This window comes from Moschus berezovskii, chromosome 11 (assembly GCF_049115385.1).
Source record: "Moschus berezovskii isolate FMDL1 chromosome 11, NW_MosBer_1.0, whole genome shotgun sequence".
NCBI lineage: Eukaryota > Metazoa > Chordata > Mammalia > Artiodactyla > Moschidae > Moschus > Moschus berezovskii.
In genome coordinates this window covers 32,777,152-32,795,930 of record NC_142470.1, presented here as the reverse complement: position 1 = coordinate 32,795,930, position 18,779 = coordinate 32,777,152, and the positions used below count along the sequence as shown (strand labels likewise).

The following is an 18,779-nucleotide window of genomic DNA, read 5'->3' as shown; positions in this document are numbered from 1 at the left end:
ATGTCCCATCCCTCTTGAAACCCCTACTGATCTCCCCCCACCCATCCCACCCCTCTAGGTTGTCAGAGAGCACCAGCTTTGGGTTCCCTGCGTCATATAGCAAACTCCCACTGGCTATCTATTTTACACATGGTAATGTGTATGTTTCAGTGCTATTTTCTCAAATCATCCCACACTCTTCTCCCACTGTGTCCAAAAGTCTGTTCTTTATGTCTGTGTTTCCTTTGCTGCCCTGTGAGTAGGATCATCAGTACTATCTTTCTAGATTCCATATATATATATATATATATATATACGTGTTAATATATAATATTTGTTTTTCTCTTTCTGACTTTCTTCACTCTGTATAATAGGCTCCAGGTTCATCCCCCTCATGAGAGCTGACTCAAATGCGTTCCTTTTATAGCTGAGTAATATTCCACTGTGTATATGTACCATAACCTCCATACCCGTTCATCTGTCAATGGACATCTAGGTTGCTTCCATGTCCTAGCCATTGTACATAGTGCTGCATTGAACACTGAGGTAGATGGGTCTTTTTCAGTTATGGTTTCCTCAGGATATATACCCAGTAGAACCACACAGTTTGACTTTAACATCCCCGATCCATTCTTCCATCTGCCTTTGTTTACAGCTACTCCTGGGAGAAGTTTTCCTTAAAGCCCAAGGAACAGTCCTGCTGTGACATGTTGGTGCCCTGCAAATTGCCTTACTGCCGGCCAAGGTGAGTCCCTCCACCTAGGGCACCCTCCCCTGTGTGCATGAGTGCTAAGTCACTTCAATTGTGTCTGGCTCTTTGTGACCCTATGGACTGTCCCAGCAGGCTCCTCTGTTCATGGGATTCTCCAGGCCAGAATACTGGAGTGGGTAGCCATTTCCTTCTCCAGGGGATCTTCCTGACCCAGGGATTGAACTCGTGTCTCTTACATCTCCTGAATTGGCAGGCAGGTTCTTTACCACTAGTGCCACTTGGCAAGCCCTAGGACACCCTCCCCTGTTGACCCATAGTACAGTTTTCCTCCTTCAAGATTCTTTGCAAAACTGACGGTGGTTTTAAAAACTCCTGGGAAAGCCCAGTGTTGCTGCTTGAAAAGGTGACCTCTCTGGTCCCAAGTAGCCCCATGTGCTAGCCAGGCTCCAAGGCCTACACTCGGGAAGTACAGACCCAGGGAAGCCAGGACTGCTTCTGCTCTGACACCCCCATCATTTGCTGGGGCTGACCCTCGTGACCTGAGCTGCTCCCCCAACAACACATTTCTGCCCCCACCTCCCTTCATGGAACCCACTTCTACCCTGCTGGTTTTTAGCAGTGCTGATTTCTACCCTGGTGTGGGAGACAAGAGAATTTCTAGTCTATAGGTGACAGTTAAAACCACAAGAATTGATGAAATTGTCCAGAGGGAGCACATAGAGAAGAGGATAGAGCAGTAACCTTGGAGACCACAAACATTTCAGGGGGATGGGGAAGAAAAGAATCACTGAAGGAAACTGTATTAGTCTCTATTGCTGCCGTAATAATTTAGTGCTATAATAAATACCACAATTTAGTGGCCTGATGCAACACAAATTTATTACTTTATAGTTCTGGAGGTCAGAAGTCTAAAATGGGGGCTTTCCTAGTGGTCCAGTGTTTAAGACTCCACCTTGCAATGCAGGGGATAAGGTTAGATCCTTGGTCCAGGAAGATCCTATGTGCCACGGGGCAACTATGCCAATGTGCAGTGACTACTGAGCCAGTGCGCCTTAGAGCCTGTGCTCTGCAAGGGAAGCCGACACAGTGAGAAGCCCGAGCACAGCAACTAGAGAGTAGCCCCTGCTGGCTGCAACTAGAGAGAGCCCGCATGCAGCAATGAAGACCCAGTACAGCCAAAAATAAAAATAAATTTTAAAAAGTCTCAAATGGGTCTGCAGGGTTTCATGCCTTCTGGACGCTTCCAGGAGAGCATCTGTTTCCTTGACTTTTCCATCTTCCAGAAGCCACCCACATCCTTTGGCTCATGGCCCCCTTCCACCATCTTCATGGCCAGCAGAGGAGCATCTTCAAATTTCTTTCTCTCTATTCCTGATCTGCTGTCTGACTGTGATCCTCCTGCCTCCCTCTTAGAAAGATGGGAGCACATGGAGAATCTCCTTATCATTCCTTAAGGAATGATCCTTAACTTGATCAAACCTGCCAAGTCCCTTCTGTCATCTAAGGTACATTCATGGGTGTCAGTGATGCGGATGTGGATACAGGCAGGGGGCCGTTATTCAGCCAACCATAGAAACTAAGAAGGATGGGCCAGGTGGGAAGAGCTGGGGTGACAGGGCCAGGAAGTCAAGGGAGTATGAAGAAGGTGCAATCAACAGGGGGAAATGCCACCAGAGATGGAAACATCAGCTGGAAGTTGAGTGAAGAATGGGCTGTTTGCATGGTTTCCACAGATTTCTAGGTGCAAAGACACACACACACACACAAACTTTTACAACTGAGAGAGCTGGCTGTAACCACCCTGACTTGGGATGGCACTTAGTATCCATAAAAGTGGGTTGCCAGACACTCCTGCTTCTTTTAGATATTCAGTGCCTGGCACTCTCCATGAAGCATTATGCCCCAAAGTATTTAACTGCATCCAATCAAACATTCAGACCAAATTCTAGTCTGTGGGAAGTATAGGAGACAAGAGAGCAAAACGAAGAACACCACAAGGAGATAATCAGACAAATCCAGAATGTGGGACGTTCTACAAAAAAGTGATGACCTGGTCAATACCATGAAAAATGAAGAGGGACGGGAGAGGGGTTGGGACAGGTTAAGAGACATAAGAGACACAGAAAACAAAATAAACACATGATCTATACTGAACCCTGATTTGAAAGACAGTAATACAAGACAACGCGGGGACTATGAGGGAAATTTTAATTTGAATCAAATAATTTTTTAAAATCAGGGAATGATGGCAAGTTTTGCCAGGTGAGCAAAAGGTACCTTGTGGTTATGCAGAATGTAAATTGTTTTAGTTTTCTTTCCCTTGTTTGTTTTGTTTCTTTCATTTTATGCTGGAAGAGACTTGAACTTATATTCAGACTAAGGGAAGGAATCAGAAAAAGGGGAAGGGTGGAGACATGGGGAGAAAAATAATGGATGTAGGGCGATTTCTGAGGAGAAGGGACCCTTTGGGGAAGAAAAAGATGGATACAAGTTGAGGGACCCCCAGCAGATAGTCCCTGTTTTCTCAGTGGACAGAAGGCAAGGCCACCTCTGAGACTCAGGAAGCAGATTCAGGATGGTGCTTGAGGAGACAACAGAAGGTCTCCAGTGACCACTGAGAAGACGAGAGAAGGCGGTGGTCAAAGAATGGATAAGGAGCTGCCTTGAAAGCCCAAGTCTAAATTTAAAGCATGCATCTGTAGACGCTCCAATCCTCACATCAGGCGGTTTTCTGAGGGTGGTTCTCTGCGTGGGGCATTTGGGTGCAGAAGGCAGAGCATGGCTGCAGAAGGTGGGCAAGGAGCCTGGTTCCTAGTGGGTCTGGCGGGAGGCCAAGAAAGGGAGCCTCAGAGGGAGCTGACCCTGAGTAGAGGGAAGGGAAGGCGTCTGAGAGATGAGGTCTTGAAGGGGGGAGGGTAGTTTCTTAGTGGCTCAAATGGTAAAGAATCTGCCTGCGATGCAGGAGACCCAGGTTCAATCCCTGAATTGGGAAGATACGCTGGAGAAAGGAATGGCAACCCACTCTAGTCTTCTTGCCTGGAGAATTCCATGGACAGAGGAGCCTGGTGGGCTACAGTCCATGGGTTGCAAAGAGTCGGACATGACTGAGCCACTTTCACATTCACAGAGCCTCCAGGCAAGTAAGTCACAGCCCCTCTGCTTTACCTGAAGGAGAGACCTCCCTGCACCAGGTCCCACATCACCCCAACACGCTTCAAGAGTTTCCCTTCCCTCCCAAGGGACTTGCTTCTATGCTGCCTCTGAGTGTGCTTGCCTTCAGGCAGGGGTGCAGTGTAAACACAAAGGGCTGTATGCCACAACCTGAGATGAAAGCACAATTTTTAAAAATTCGGGTAAAATTCACAAAACAAAAAGTGAACCCTTTTCAAGTGCAAAATTCAGTAGCATTCAAGACATTCACAATGTTTTGCAACTAAAGCAGAACCCCAAAAGGAAACACACGTCTTGGTCAGTCACTTTCTATTCCTGTCCCCCCACCCACCCCAGCCCCTGGCAAACACTAATCTGCTTTCTGTCTCTGTGGATTCACCTATTCTGGTGTCTCATTGAAATGGAAATACAATATGTGACCTTCTGGTTGTTTCCACCTTCCGGCTACTATGAATCGTGCTGCCAGAAACACTGGTATGCAAGTATTTGTTTGAGTATCTGTTTTCTGTTCTCTTTGGTACATATCTAGGGAGAATTGCTGAGTCACATGGTAATTCTATATGTTTAACTTTTGGAGGAACCACTAAACTGTTTTCCACAGTGTCTACACTGTTTTACAGCTCGGCTAGCAAGGTACAAGGGTTCCAATTTCTACACATCCTCACCAATATGTCATTTTATAGGATTTTAAAATATGTAAGCAACCTAGTGGGTGTGAAGAAGTATCTCTCTATGATTTCTGACTTGCATTCCTGTAATGATTAGTGATGCTGAGCATCAATTCATGTGCTTTCTGGACATTCGTATATCTTCTTTGGAGAAATGTCTATTCAAGTCCTTTGCCCATTTTTAACTGGGTTTTCTTTTTGTTGTTGAGTTGTAAGAGTTTTTCATATATTCTGGTTACTGAGCCCTTATTGTATTTGAGAATCACAAACATTTTCTCTCATTCTGTAGTTGTCTTCTGTTCTGTAGTGTCCTTTAATGCACAAAAGTTTTTAATTTTGAAGAAGTCAAATTTATTTTTTCTGTTGTTGCTTTTGTTTTTACTATCATATCTAAGAATCCATTGCAAAATTCAAGACCATAAAGATACACCCATATATTTCTTCTAAGAGTTCTATAAGTTTAACTCTTATATTTAGGTCTTTGATCTATTTTGAGTTAATTTTTAAAAAAAAATATTTATTTGTTTATTTGGCTGCATTGGGTCTTAGTTGTGACCAGAGGGCATTTGGAATCTTCCTGGACCCAGGATTGAACCTACATCTCCTTCATTACAAGGTGGACTCCCTACCACTGGGCCACCAGGGAAGTCCTTCAGTTAATTTTTATATATGCTGTGAGGTAGGGATGAAAGTACAAACTTTAAATCCATGATCCTTCATAGTATTTTGTTATTTACACTAGCTTCATATATTAGATCGTTTATGTAAATAACCTCAGCATTTTCATATTTAATATTTTCAGTTTATCCTTAGAGTGACCTCTAAAGTCATGATGACTGTACTGTTCCCAGAACTTACATTTGGACCCACCAGGCAATAAGGCAGGTGTGTAGAAGTAAATCTCTAAGCAAATAGTTGAGCTTAGTTGGCTCCATCATCTCCTGACTCCTGATCCCTCAACGTCACCTCAAGTTCAGATATTCTCATTATTTATTTATTTGAAGGCATCAAATAAATTTAAAAAACTATACTACATATGATATGCAGGAATGGTATGAGCAAAATCAGATTTTTTGGTGACGCATTTCAGCATAGCTTCAACCCTTGGGGTGTCAAGTACAGGCCAGATAAATATCCATTAAGAAAGAAGGAAGAAACAGAGAGGTCTCAGACTTGGAGAGCTGGAAAGAGCATTTTTCCGCTAGCAAAGGCTGCCTCTGAAGCTGAACTCTGAACCTACTGCAATTATCTGACTCATTTATAATCACCTGCCCTTATATAATCTCCACTGTCTGCAGTACACTAATCATTAGTCAACTGTTCTCTTGCTAATGCAGTGATTCACTGTGATGAGGAATCGAGGAATTTGCAGGACCTGGAATTTTCAAGGCTGTTGCTAATAAAATGCCTACCAGGGGCCAGGATGTGCTGCAGGGCACTCTGGGGCTGGCACTCACCTGCTTCTATATCTCCCCCTGGGGAGATGCCCTGTGGACACATTGATGACTGGTTTATCTTCCATTTAGATGTTTTCTTTCAGACTATAGTTATCTCAAACGGGGCAAGTAAAACGGTATCTGAAGCTGTTGCCAGGGCAACGTGACAAAAGACTTTACCCTTGCTACTGTATATGTAATTTGTCAAAGGCAGCTGGTTCACAGAGAGAGGAAAGAGGGGAATAGGTGGTTAGTTTTGGCCTTTGAAAGAAGAGCTGAAAGACTATCTTCTGGTTAAATCAACTTTAGAAGAGGGAAGCAGTTGTGACCTGTGCAATAAGAATTCAGAAAAATCAGGTTGGGAAGGCTAAGAGCGCAAACCTTACACTTTCCTTTTTTTTTTTTTTCTGGTGATATCTGTAAAATAGTTGCATGTCAGGACTTTCAACACCAAGCTGCTTGAAGGCCTAGAGCTGAAAGGATTCCCTGAAGGGAAAGGAACTGGGAGAGAGAGCAAAACATTGAAGAAAGCAACTGGGATATTCAAGTAGGACAGATGCTTAGGAAGTTGGGAGTTCTTTTTTGTTGTTGTTTTAAACTTTTTATTTTGTATCAGGGTATAGCTGATTAACAGTGCTGTGATAGTTTCAGGTGAACAGCGAAGGGACTCAGCCATACGTATACCTGTATCCATTCTCTCCCCAATTCCCCTCCCATCCAGGCTGCCACATAACATTGAGCAGAGTCCCATGTGCCATACAGTAGGTCCTTCTTGGTTACCTATTTTAAACACAGCAGTGTGTACATGTCCATTCCAAACTCTCAAACTATCCCTTCAAAGTTGGGAATTCTTGACACAAGTGATCGTTCTTCTCTTCACACACCAGAAGCAGATAGCAGCCACTTGTTCAGGGACAAGTTATCTTACAAAGCTTGGACCGAGTTCAATCCGCTCATCCTATCAGTGAAAAGCCAGGCTCATGAAAGATAACCTTCTCGAGGTTACCCAGCTAGGAAAGGGCAGAACTAAGCCAGAAGCCCAGCTTCCTGCTTCCCCGTGATCTTTCTACTTATCTGATGTCTCTGTCCTGTGAACATCAATTTATTCTATCTTTGAAAGAAGCACAACCTGGACAGCTTTCAAAGTATGCCCCATGGAGTCAGGGGCCAAGCTTCGAGGGCTCTGGGCACCGCCTGCTCTCAAAGGAATATCCCCCTTTCTACTTTAATATCTATTGAGGCCCCACCTACAATTATTTAAGGGAAAAAATCATTTTTAAAAATCAGTAAACAAATAGGAATGGATCATAACAAAGCTCTAACCCAGAGGTTCTGCCCCACTCTCCCTACCATGCCCACCCTCCAGGGCCCTTCGGACCTCCTTACCGAGTTGGTGCCGAGGATCTGCAGATTGGGTTTCTCCGACTCAAGCAGCTTGGCCACCATCTTGAGGAAACTCTCCACGAAGAGGTTGATGCTCTGGCAGTGACAGGCCATAAGCAGTTGGTCCAGAGCCTCCATGGCGATGCACACGTATCTGGGGAAGCAGCACCACCGCCATCCCTCAGCCTCACGCTGAGTACTCAATACTCATCACAAAGTACTCAGCCTCATCACTTAATCACCCACACCACATGTCTGGGACAACCTCGATGGCAGTGCAGTGACCACCTGGGCAGCATTCAGCTAATACAGTTCTTCCCAGATTGCCATGTCTGGACAGCTGTTCCATCAAGTGCCCACTCCAGCCCAGCACTGAGAAGCAGAATGAAGCAGAGTTGCAAGGGAGCCTAGAGATGAATTCATCAAGCCCCTTATTTTACACACGAAGAATATGAGGACAGATGAGGTATACCATTTCACGAGGAAATTTGAGCAGAAAGAAAAGCAAGCAAACCCTAATAACCTCTATCCTTTATTCACAATTCTACTTGCAGAAGCAGCAAGAAAGAGGACTGAACCTTCTGCTACCTGCCAGCCCTTTAACCACTTGATAACAACAGTCTCTGTTACCATGTTCTTCTCTTCTCTGTGCTAAAAATACCCAGTCCTGGGAATTCCCTGGCAGTCCAGCGGTTAGGACTCTGCACTTTCACTTCTGAGGGCCTCGGTTCAATCCCTGGTCAGGGAACTAAGATTCCCACAAGCAGCACAGCATGACCAAAAAAAAAAAAAAAAAATTACATTGAAAAAGTAAAAATAGCCAATACTTTCCAGGCTAGCCTTTGTAGGACAACCCCTAATTGCTATCTTCTTCAAGGCCTCTCTTAAATCCCAAGAAAAATGCCACAAATCAAATTCCTACTGAGAATTAAGGATGCATGCCTAAACTCAAACCCAACATTTATTCCATGATAGTGATGTAAAGAGCATACGGTCAGGTAAGGCATGTCAGGAAAGATACATCCCCCACTTACAAAGCATTTGCTTTCTAAAGAAAGCAAGGCAGACATACACAGACAAAGGTTATTTTTAACTTCTAATAAGGGAGCCTCAGCAAAACTAACCTGGTTAAAAATGTAATAGTTTTCATTAAGGAGTTAGGTGTCTGGGGCAGAATGCTAGATGTCTCCCCTGGAAACTATTTTTGCCCTTCTCACTGGTTATTTAGAAGTTTATCTGAACTGTGGCTGCTCACTGGGAACATTTCCCAGCCTCTCCTGCTGCTAGGTGAGGCCACATGACTTAAACATTGCCATTAAAATGAGGGGGAGTGATGCAAGCAGTGTCGAGCATCACTTGCTTGAAAAACAGGCTTGCCCTGTCCTCCGAGTCCTCTCTTCTCTCTTCCTGCTGGTTGCGGAGTGGGAGCAACTGGACGGCAAGAGGTGAAAGCCCCAGATGACCTTGGGGAGCAGAGCCCACTGGCCCAGACTGGATTATTGCTTGAGAGAGAGAAAAAACACTTCTTTACTGCTGGTTGTTTTTCAGACGCTCTGTCTTGTCCGATTCTTTGCAATCCCATGGACTGCAGCACGCCAGGCATCCCTGTCCTTCCCTGTCTCCCGGAGCTTGCTCAAACTCATGTCCATTGAGTCGATGATGCCATCCAACCATCTCATCCTCTGTTACTCGCTTCTCCTCCTGCCCTCAATCTTTCCCAGCATCAGGGTCTTTTCTGAGTCAGCTGTTTGCATCAGGTGGCCAAAGTATTGGAGCTTCAGCTTCAGTCCTTCCAATGAATATTCAGGGTCGATTCCTTCTACTGCTGGAGCCAGTATATTTAAGTCTCTTTATACCTAAATAACACAAGTATCTGATCATCAGATTTAGGAGTGCTTTAGAAACCTGAGGGCACAAATAAAATGAATCCTGAGCAATCCAAAGCAACTCACAGGCAAGAGAAATAAGGGCTGAACATGATTCCATCCTGCAGGAGCAGGGAGTCACTGGAGACTCCGTGGATGCGAAGTGTGGCTCATGTGCCTATTACAGGGCAGCAATCCCTCTACCCTCAGAGCCAGACCACATGGAACAGAAAAGTACTTCCTGATATAAACAAAACGCAGGCCAGACAGAGAGAGTGGACAACTCCAAACCTACCTGGGTGCTGAGGGGTCAGGCTGACGCCTGTAAGTCAAAGCAGGAAAAGGCCTCTCTTCGAGAAGCTGCCCAGCATCAGGTTTATAGGCCATGTGTATAATAGGCGACGAATTAAAAGATTTATTCTGAGGCCCTCCCTGGCAGCCCAGTGGTTAAACTGCAGAGTTCACTGCAGGGGGCGCAGGTTCAAACTCTGGTGGGAGAACTAAGATCCTACCCATGCCAAAATAAACAAATAAGTAAAAATTGAAAACAACTTAAGATATCTTAAGTTATTAAAATCTTAAGATCTTGCAGACCCAAGCCCGGCACATTTTGGGTCCACCATGTAGGTCATGAAGCAGGCTGACTCTTGCAGGGTTAAGAGATCAGCCTGGGGTGGGGCCCTTCCAAAGGGCTGGCAGGGAAACATGGACACATTCTGGCAATGAAACACGGCAGGTGGGAAATGGGAGCAGGCAGCAGCATGGAATTCTCTTCTGTGAATCATCCCAGAGCATGCCAGGTGACACAGTGGTAAAGAATCTGCCTGCCAATGCAGGCGATGCAAGAGATGTAGGTTCAATTCCTGGGCTGAAAGATCCCCTGGAGTAGGAAATGGCAACCCACTCCAAAAATTCCATGGACAGAAAAGCCTGGCGGGCTAGGGTCCATGGGAGTCATAAAGAGTCAGACATAACACGAATCATCCCAGCGTCCTTCAATATGAAGGGTTTCACCATTATTTTCCAGATTTAAATGAGGGAAAGGAAGGGATGGGGTGGGGTTTGGCAAGAGAAGAAACTAGAAGGCCTCCAAAACCCCAGAGCTTAGATTGCTGCTTTTCCTTTTCCTGTAAAAAATTCCCAGAAAATCCTGATAAGGAAAACTGTCCTTTGCTGGCCGGGGGAAAAAAAAAAAAATTGGCTAATTACCAGGAGTGGAAATTTTGATGGAAAGTGAAAATTATGGTAGAAGTGAAACTGAAAAGTAAGTGAAGTTTAAGGCCCCTTCTTTTTCTTGAAGATTTTTGTTTTCTTTTGATGTGGATTATTTTTGAAGTCTTTATTGAATTTGTTACAATATTGCTTCTGTTTCATGTGTTGGCTTTTTGGCCATGAGGCATGTAGGATCTTAGCTCCCCAACCAGGGGTCAAACTTGAACTCTTTGCATTGGAAGACAGAGCCTTAATCACTGGACCACTAGGGAATTTCTAAAGCCTTGTTATTAGAATACATATATGCTGTGTGCTAAGTCACTTCAATTGTGTCTGACTCTGTGCGACCCCATGGACTGTAGCCCACCAGGCTCCTCTGTCCATGGAATTCTCCAGGCAAGAATATTGGAGCAGGTTGCCATTTCCTTCTCCAGGGGATCTTCCCAACCCAGGAATCGAACCTGCATCTCTTAGGACTCCTGAATTGGCAGGCAGGTTCTTCACCACTAGCGCCACCTGGGAATCCCCTTTGAATACACTCTTTTTCAATCCTCATCTTTAATCCTAACACTAGGGATGGAAGGACTGTAATTGAGAACTTAAACTTTTCAAAGTATCTTAAAAGACTAGAAGTTAGTGGGATCTTGGAACCTCCTAGTCTAATGCTCATTGCTTTGGTCCTATCTTACCATAACCTTCCTGGGTACATCCTATGATTTAAATCCATATTCTCAAAGGGAGAGAGCACAGGCTTCTCAGGGCGATGCTCACTGAGTAGGACTGGGACCTGGTCAGTCTCAGCAGAGATCTAATCTGAACCTGGGATCCTGAAAGGGGTCCAGTGTAATAACAGTTCTGAGAAACAGACCTGACTGTGTTGTTGGAGCAGGGTGGGGAAGGTCGAAGGTGGTGAAGACTAACCTACTGCAGAGGCCTAAGGGAGAAGGCAAGAGCAGGGCGCAGACCACAGCAGCAGGGGATGACCAAGGGTCTTGGATCCACTAGTAGGACTTCCCAGCAGGTGGAGAAGGCAGAAATCAAGGAATCTGGGATGGATTGGAGTTCATGGGCAGTAACCAAGGTCAGGAGTGGCAAGTTAGTAGGTTACAACAACAGGAACTCAGGGTCATGGGCCAATCAAAGCAGAAGGTGAGTTATAACAACTGAGAAAAAGACACAGGGGGCCTGGTGCTTGGGGAGAGGCAGGAAGTTCCTTGAATTGAATTCTAGACTAGGCAGCTGTTTCTGCTTCCCTGGTGGCTGGGATGGCAAAGAATCTGCGTGCAATGCAGGAGACCCAGGTTCACTCCGTGGGGGAGGATCCCTGGGAGCAGGAAATGGCAACCCACTCCAGTATTCTCTCCTGGAGAATTCCATGGATAGAGGAGCCTGGTGGGCTACAGTCCATGGGGTTGCAAAGAGTCGGACACAACGGAGCTGCTAACACTGTCACACTTGCCGCTTGAACACCTCTTATTCAGCAAGGAGTGGCCTTAAGACCCTCTGGGAAAGAAGGAGCCAGCATGCAAGTTCTGGGAACCAGACTTGGTTGGAAAGGAGTGCAGATCCAGGGTCAGAGATGGGGAACAGCTAGCAGAGAGAGGGGGCAGCTTTAGCTGGGCCACTCATCGACTGTGAATCACTCAGAGAGCGGCAGCCTTGATGCAGAACCTCTCATTCTGGGCGGTCTGAATGTATGTAGTCAAGCCCTCCCTACCGAACAGAAACTTCCTGGTTTTAGGAGCCCAGAAGCAGGGGTTGACGTCAGCCAAGGGAGGGAAGGATGAACCTTCCTGTCTGGTAGGAATCTGCAAAATCTCTGTCTGAAGGGTCAGCTCCACTCTCTAACAGGGTTCAGAGTCCCTCTGGGGACTGTGTATCTCTTGGGAGCCCCACTAAGTCAGTACCAGGGCCAGGCTCCTGGGGAAGTAGCCCAACTCTTTTGGTATGGGTGTCTCCATCCTCCAGTCACTGGGGAAACTGATGATTCACTTTTTAAAATAATTTTTTAAAAATTGATTTATTTGGCTGAATCAGGTCTTTAGTTGTAGCACACAGGATCTTGGCTCTTCATTGTGACATTTGGGATTTTTTTTTTTTTAGTTATGGTGTTCAAACTCCTAGTTGCAGCATGTGGGATCTAGTTCCCTGACCAGGAATCAAACCCTGGGCCCCCTGCACTGGGAGCTTGGAGTCTTAGCCACCGGACCACCAGGGAAGTCCCAATCTGACAGATTCTAAAATGGCCTTCTACACATGGTCATTGCTCTGGGGTCACTGTCAGTCAACCCCGAGTCTCAGCCACAACTGCTGTTACCTCCCTTGCTCTTCAGTTTCTAAGGGTGTTCTAGCAATCGGGCTGAACTGAAAGGAGGAAAATAGGAGGAATTCTTGCTTTTTGTTGCTCTGCATCTCACTGTCCATCGTAGCCCACACCAAGAAGAAATATCTTGAAATTCTTCTTATTCTCTCTCTGCCCACATTGAGTTATCACCCCTGATGCTAAACATATGCCTGTCGAGGAGGGTGGTTCTACCACTCGGTCCAACACCCGAAGTTCTCATGTATATGGTCAAATCATAAACACAAACACCTGAATGAAGGCAGGGAGACAGCTCCTCACACCATCTCACCTATCTGTAGGTGAATATTTTGATACTCCAAAGCTGCCATCAGTGGTTAGGACAATGGTGATGAGTGTGGCGCTGGGTAAGGAAACTCAGGGAAGAAGCAGAAAGAGACCCAGAGAACAGATCTAACAGATTTCTCTTCTCCCAATGTTTATGATTAAAGCCCCCAGTGAGGCCATCAAGGCTTTAAATACTTAGATGCTGCAATGGCTATTTTTAACAGAATGATGCCAATTTTGAGTGATAGTTCTGAGGGCAGTGGAATGCTTCTAAGTGGCTCTGCTGGCTACAGGACATTTTTTACTGAGAGAACCATTACTGCAGCGAGGGCAGGCAAAATTAGTATTAAATGTTTAATGTCATTGCTCGCATATTAGTTTCAGGTTCAATCTAGGATAAAGATAATTTTATTGTACTTGCTTGAGCTTGCTTTATAATATGTCAAGGCGATTTATATAATCAGCATGTTCAGTATATTCATGCCCTTTTTATTGAGCATGTTAACCTAATTTTATTATATTAATAGAAAGGGATCATAGAAATGAATTGTTTTCAGTCTTGTTTTTCTATCAGGGATGGCTTGATGTAAGAGTGGCTGGTGGGTCCTATGGAGGGTGGACCTCTATACACTGTCGGCACAGTGCAGACTTTCACCCTCTGGTTCTCACTCCACTTTCCTCATCAGGAGGAAGGGGCCTTGGAGGGTGGTGGGGGTGACAGGTGGTAGCTGGGGGGCAGGACAGAGAGGGTCCAGGGAGGTGATCACTGCAAAAGCACAGGGGCCAGAGAGCAAGGTGGGGGGTCATTAGCAATTCCATCTGGAGTAGGTGTGGAGCAGCTGTGGCAGGTGTGGTGGGTTTGGCTGGGGTTAAAGGCAGTTTAACCTCTTGATGAAAGTGAAAGAGGATAGTGAAAAGGTTGGCTTGAAGCTCAACATTCAGAAAACAAAGATCATGGCATCTGGTCCCATCACTTCATGGGAAATACATGGGGAAACAGTGGAAACAGTGTCAGACTTTTTTGGGGGGCTCCAAAATCACTGCAGATGCTGATTGCAGCCATGAAATTAAAAGACGCTTGCTCCTTGGAAGGAAAGTTATGACCAGCCTAGATAGCATATTAAAAAGCAGAGACATTACTTTGCCAACAAAGGTCCGTCTAGTCAAGGCTATGGTTTTTCCCGTGGTCAGAGTTGGACTATAAAGTTGGACTATAAAGAGAGCTGAGCGCCGAAGAATTGATGCTTTTGAACTGTGGTGCTGGAGAAGACTCTTGAGAGTCCCTTGGACTGCAAGGAGATCCAACCAGTCCATTCTAAAGGATATCAATCCTGGGTGTTCATTGGAAGGACTGATGCAAAAGCTGAAACTGCAATACTCTGGCCACCTCATGCGACGAGTTGACTCACTGGAAAAGGCTCTGATGCTGGGAAAGGTTGGGGGCGGGAGGAGACGGGGACAACAGAGAATGAGATGGCTGGATGGCATCACCGACTCGATGGACATGAGTTTGAGTGAACTCCGGTAGCTGGTGATGGACAGGGAGGCCTGGCGTGCTGTGATTCATGGGGTCGCAGAGAGTTGGACACGACTGAGCGACTGAACTGAACTGAACTGAACTGAAAGGCAGTCTGGGGCTTCCTTGGTGACTCAGTGGTAAAAAAATATCTGCCTGCAATTCAGGAAACATAGGAGATGCAGGTTCGATCCCTGGGTCAGGAAGATCCCCTGGAGGAGGGTGTGGCAATCCACTCTAGTAGTCTTGCCTGGAGAATCCCATAGACAGAGAAGCCTGGCATGCTGTCGTCCATAGGGTCACAAACAGTCAGACGTGACTGAAGTGACTGAGCACGCACGCAAAGGCAATTTGGGGGCAGGTAGTGGAAGACCTTAGAAGTCAGGCTGAGGAGTTTGGATTGGAAGCTAAAGGAGCCAGGAAAGTATAGCTTTGGGTCTATGTTTTAAAGATCATAGCTAGCAGTATTGATCTGTAAGGGCCAGAACAGGAAAGATGGGAAGTAGGGAGACTATTTCCAAGGCCACTGCAGTAACCCGGAGTCTGCACCAGGAAAAAGGTAGGAGCAGAGGAAAGTAGAGGATAGACATAAAATGCTTCGTGGAGAATAGAACCAATGGGACTTATGAACAACTGCCCTGGATCTGCTTTTCCCTCTGTCCCATCAGAAACATCTTAGTGTTCCCTTTACATCCACTCCAGATTGTGACACTAGGTAACAGACATGTCTCTCCTGCAGTTGACTTTTTTCATTGAGGACCCCAGGTACTGCCCTAAAAATATAATGTTATATAATTTCTGAAACTTTCTCTTCCCCCTCATACTACTTACCCATATCGATGACGACCCACATCACGGATGAGCCTCTCGGAGAGGTAGGCGCCAATGCGATCAAGCTTTTCAGGAGCTGAGAGGGCATAGAAGGTCAGCTTCTCCATGTTAGTCTTCACCAGGCCATCCTGTAAAAGACAGGTCATCCTCACTGTGGCCATGTGATGGCTAGAAGAGTTTAAGTCCAAAGGTAAGTTTAACAGAGTGCCCATCATGTATGTGACAAGTAAAATGTGGGTTTCGGGGATACAGAGATGATGAAAACATAGACCCCACTCTCTAGGAGCTTACAACTTAGCCCAAAGTGTGCTAGCTATAAATAAAAATAGTAAGTGATAGAAATGTACATATATGTGTGCATGTGTATATGATATGGGTTTACACACATATGCATTTGTTCATGAATGTACATATATGTGTGTGAATGCATCTGTATATGAACGGATGACAAGACTTCAGTGAAAGCAACCCAGAATTAAAACGTTTTGGATCTCTAAAATCAAGAAGTGAACAGAAAGAAGGCAGCTCTATAGCTTTCAGGGAATTGTCCAGAGGATGCTGGAAATGTGACACCCCCACCCCTGCCCATCAAGAAAGGGCTACTGATTTCCAGAGAGCAAGTCAAGTACATCAAACCTTGACATTTCTGAAACCACATGACCCACGTTGCAGTCTGACAGTTGAGTGGCGGCTTGGAAAACCAAGAAACCAGGCGTGCCGTGTGCCCACCTGACACCTGGCAGATACCAGAGGGAGCACACAGAAGACCATGAGCTCCAGAGCCAAAACCCAGGAGGGGAAATGCTCACATCTGACGCCAGGGAAATAGTACCCTCCAGAGAGTTAGCGGCTCTAGGAAATATCACCCAGAGAGCAACGAGGGAGCAAGATGCGCAGCAGCAGCCCAAAGCACCAAGACAAACTTCTGAGCCCTCTGCAGATCTTGCCTTCAGAGGGGTCCGAAGCTCCTCAGCCTTCAGGCTTCCAACTGCCTCTGGTCACTGACAGGGTTGTGGCTATGGGTTCGGTGTGTCTGAGTGACCCTGGGGGGCTCGCCTTTCCTTGTGGCAGCCCCTAGGGCCCTGGATCGGGTGAGACGGTGAGAGGCACGCTGGTGGCAGGAGATGCGACCCACCTCGGGATCTTCAGGGAAGATGTTGTCCACCAGCCTTTTGTACCTGGGGCGCAGGGCACCGCAGCAGCCGCACACACCTGGAATGGCAACGAGAATGCCCTGTGAGCTAAGCCTCCCGGGGCCAGGCTGGGCGGCTTCTGAGAAACCAAATCCAAGCTGGAAACAGAAGGGTCCTCCGTTAGAGCACCAGGGCCTCAGTTCTTCCTGCTGTTTCCCCACGTCACCCCCACTCTAAGACATTGCCTTTCTTGTTTGGTGTCTTTCGCTTGGGGATCAGGCATCAGTGCCAGCAGATGAGAATTTGTTCAGGAAGCCAGGCCACTGAGCACACATGTGTGTGCACATCTGCACGCGCGTGAGCACACACACACACACACTCTGGGCCAAGACTATATAAATCTGTCTCCTGCAGCCCAAGACTTTTCCCCAGGTCCTGGGAGATCATCCAGCTGGGAAGAGCGGTTACTCCACCTACCCTACCTTCTCGTTTTCTGTCCACTTCTTCTCCACTCTGGTCCCCAATCTCCTTTACCATCCTCTCTCCTGGGGCCATTTCTATTACAGGATGTTATGTGAAACTATGATAAATTAACATTGCCATTAATTATTAACCTTTGAAAATGCATCTTTAATACAGCGAGACCACGGTGTTTGAAAGCCGTGGTCTTTGAGAGCTGGAGGGTTTCCAGAGGCCACCTGGTCAGTGGTTCCCAACACCAGCCCTCTCCCACTGCAGGAGATTCTCACCAGTCTGGGGCAAAATGAAAACCTCAGATAACGTGGGCTTTCCTGGTGGCTCAGTGGTAAAGATTCCTGCAATGCAGGAGCCATAGGAGACTCAGGTTTGATTCCTAGGTCGGGAAGAAAGGAAAAAGGAAATGGCAACCCACTCTGGTATTATCGCTTAGGAAATCCCATAGACAGAGGAGCCTGGTGGGCTACAGTCCACAGGGTCACAAAGAATTGGGCACGACCGAAGTGACTGAGCGAAAGAATAATGTACGTTTTCAGAAAGCTGCAGACTGATGTGAGCTCCTTTGTGAGACAGTGTTAAGAAATCAGTGACAATAGAACAAACCTTGGGAAAATAAGAAGTTGATGATTCTAGAGGTCCCACCATAAAAAGTTTTCAGTTAGAACCACTGCTCTTTTCCTCCCTTTCATCCTCGGCAGACACCTCCCTTGGCATATCCCAGCTGTGCCCTCCCAGAATTGGGAAGGGGGGCAGTGACCCCTGAGGGAGAGGAGAGGATGGCAGGGAAGGGCCTGGGAAAGTTCACCCCCTTCCAAAATAATTGCCTTCTCACTCTACCAATTAACGCTTAATTTTGTTTGTACAAATGCTCTACTTGAAATGCGAAGGTGCCCTGGAAAAATCAAGCCTACGGGTCATTCAGAGAAGAATGAATTACTTTAGTGGGAATTACTTTAATCACACAAAGAGCTTTACAGTGGAGAGAAAAGCAGTTGGGGGGCGGAGTGGGGGACCTGGACTGGGAGGGGGTCAGGGTGGGCGGCACCGCCAGGAGGGGGAAGGAATGGGGCAATCTGGGCTCCCAGAGAGACTTGGGCGTTAGGGGACGGGCATGTCCTTGGGGAAATGGGGCACTCCAAAGGCAGGATATCAGATTTCTGATATCAAGGGACCACCAGGGTCCCAGTGTGTCCCCCGCTCCCTCACACACCCCAGGCACAAGGCGGATGGTAGAATCAGCCCACAGCTGCACACTGGCCTCTGGGTTCCATCTTTCTGGGCTGAACTGGCACTGGCGTCACCTCATCTCCTCCCTGCCCACCTGGAAGAAGGTGTGAGGGCTGCAGCTTGCTGGCATCCAGGGCTGTCTCTTGTGATGGGGCAGCTCCCTGGGGGGGCCCTGACCCCGAGGCTCAGGACTGAAACCTGCCCTTGGTCCCTCTGCCCAGTGCAGCCATCAGGGCACTTCTCCTAGGATGCCCCGGAGCATGGGTCCTGCGCGCTAAAATAGCAACGTGGATCTGTTTGCATCTTCAAGGGAGTCAGAACTAGAGACAGGAGAAATTAGAGCCCCCAAACCCTCCAATGTCAGTCCCATTTTCAAACCTTTCTGAAGGACCCATGAGCTGGGACCTGCCCTGCACTGAGGCCAAGCTCATGGTTGTTAGAAACCCAGGCTTGTCTGAGAAAGCACAAGACTATTTTGGGTACTCAGGGTAGAAACCTCAGTGCTCCATCCCTCTTCCAGCACTGAGGCCCCCATAAGCC

The 18,779-nt window shown here is 46.7% G+C and overlaps 1 protein-coding gene across 1 annotated transcript in view; it reads right to left on the bottom strand.

The window, feature by feature from the left end:
- EFR3B (EFR3 homolog B) overlaps positions 1-18,779 on the bottom strand; it is a 101,392-nt gene that overhangs the window by 42,817 nt on the left and 39,796 nt on the right. Inside the window, exons 2-4 of the mRNA XM_055400291.2 lie at positions 16,538-16,614; positions 15,403-15,530; positions 7,353-7,503 (exon numbers count right to left, since the gene is read on the bottom strand). Coding sequence (XP_055256266.1) covers positions 7,353-7,503; positions 15,403-15,530; positions 16,538-16,614 — 356 coding nt within the window. The remainder of the gene's footprint in view (positions 1-7,352; positions 7,504-15,402; positions 15,531-16,537; positions 16,615-18,779) is intronic.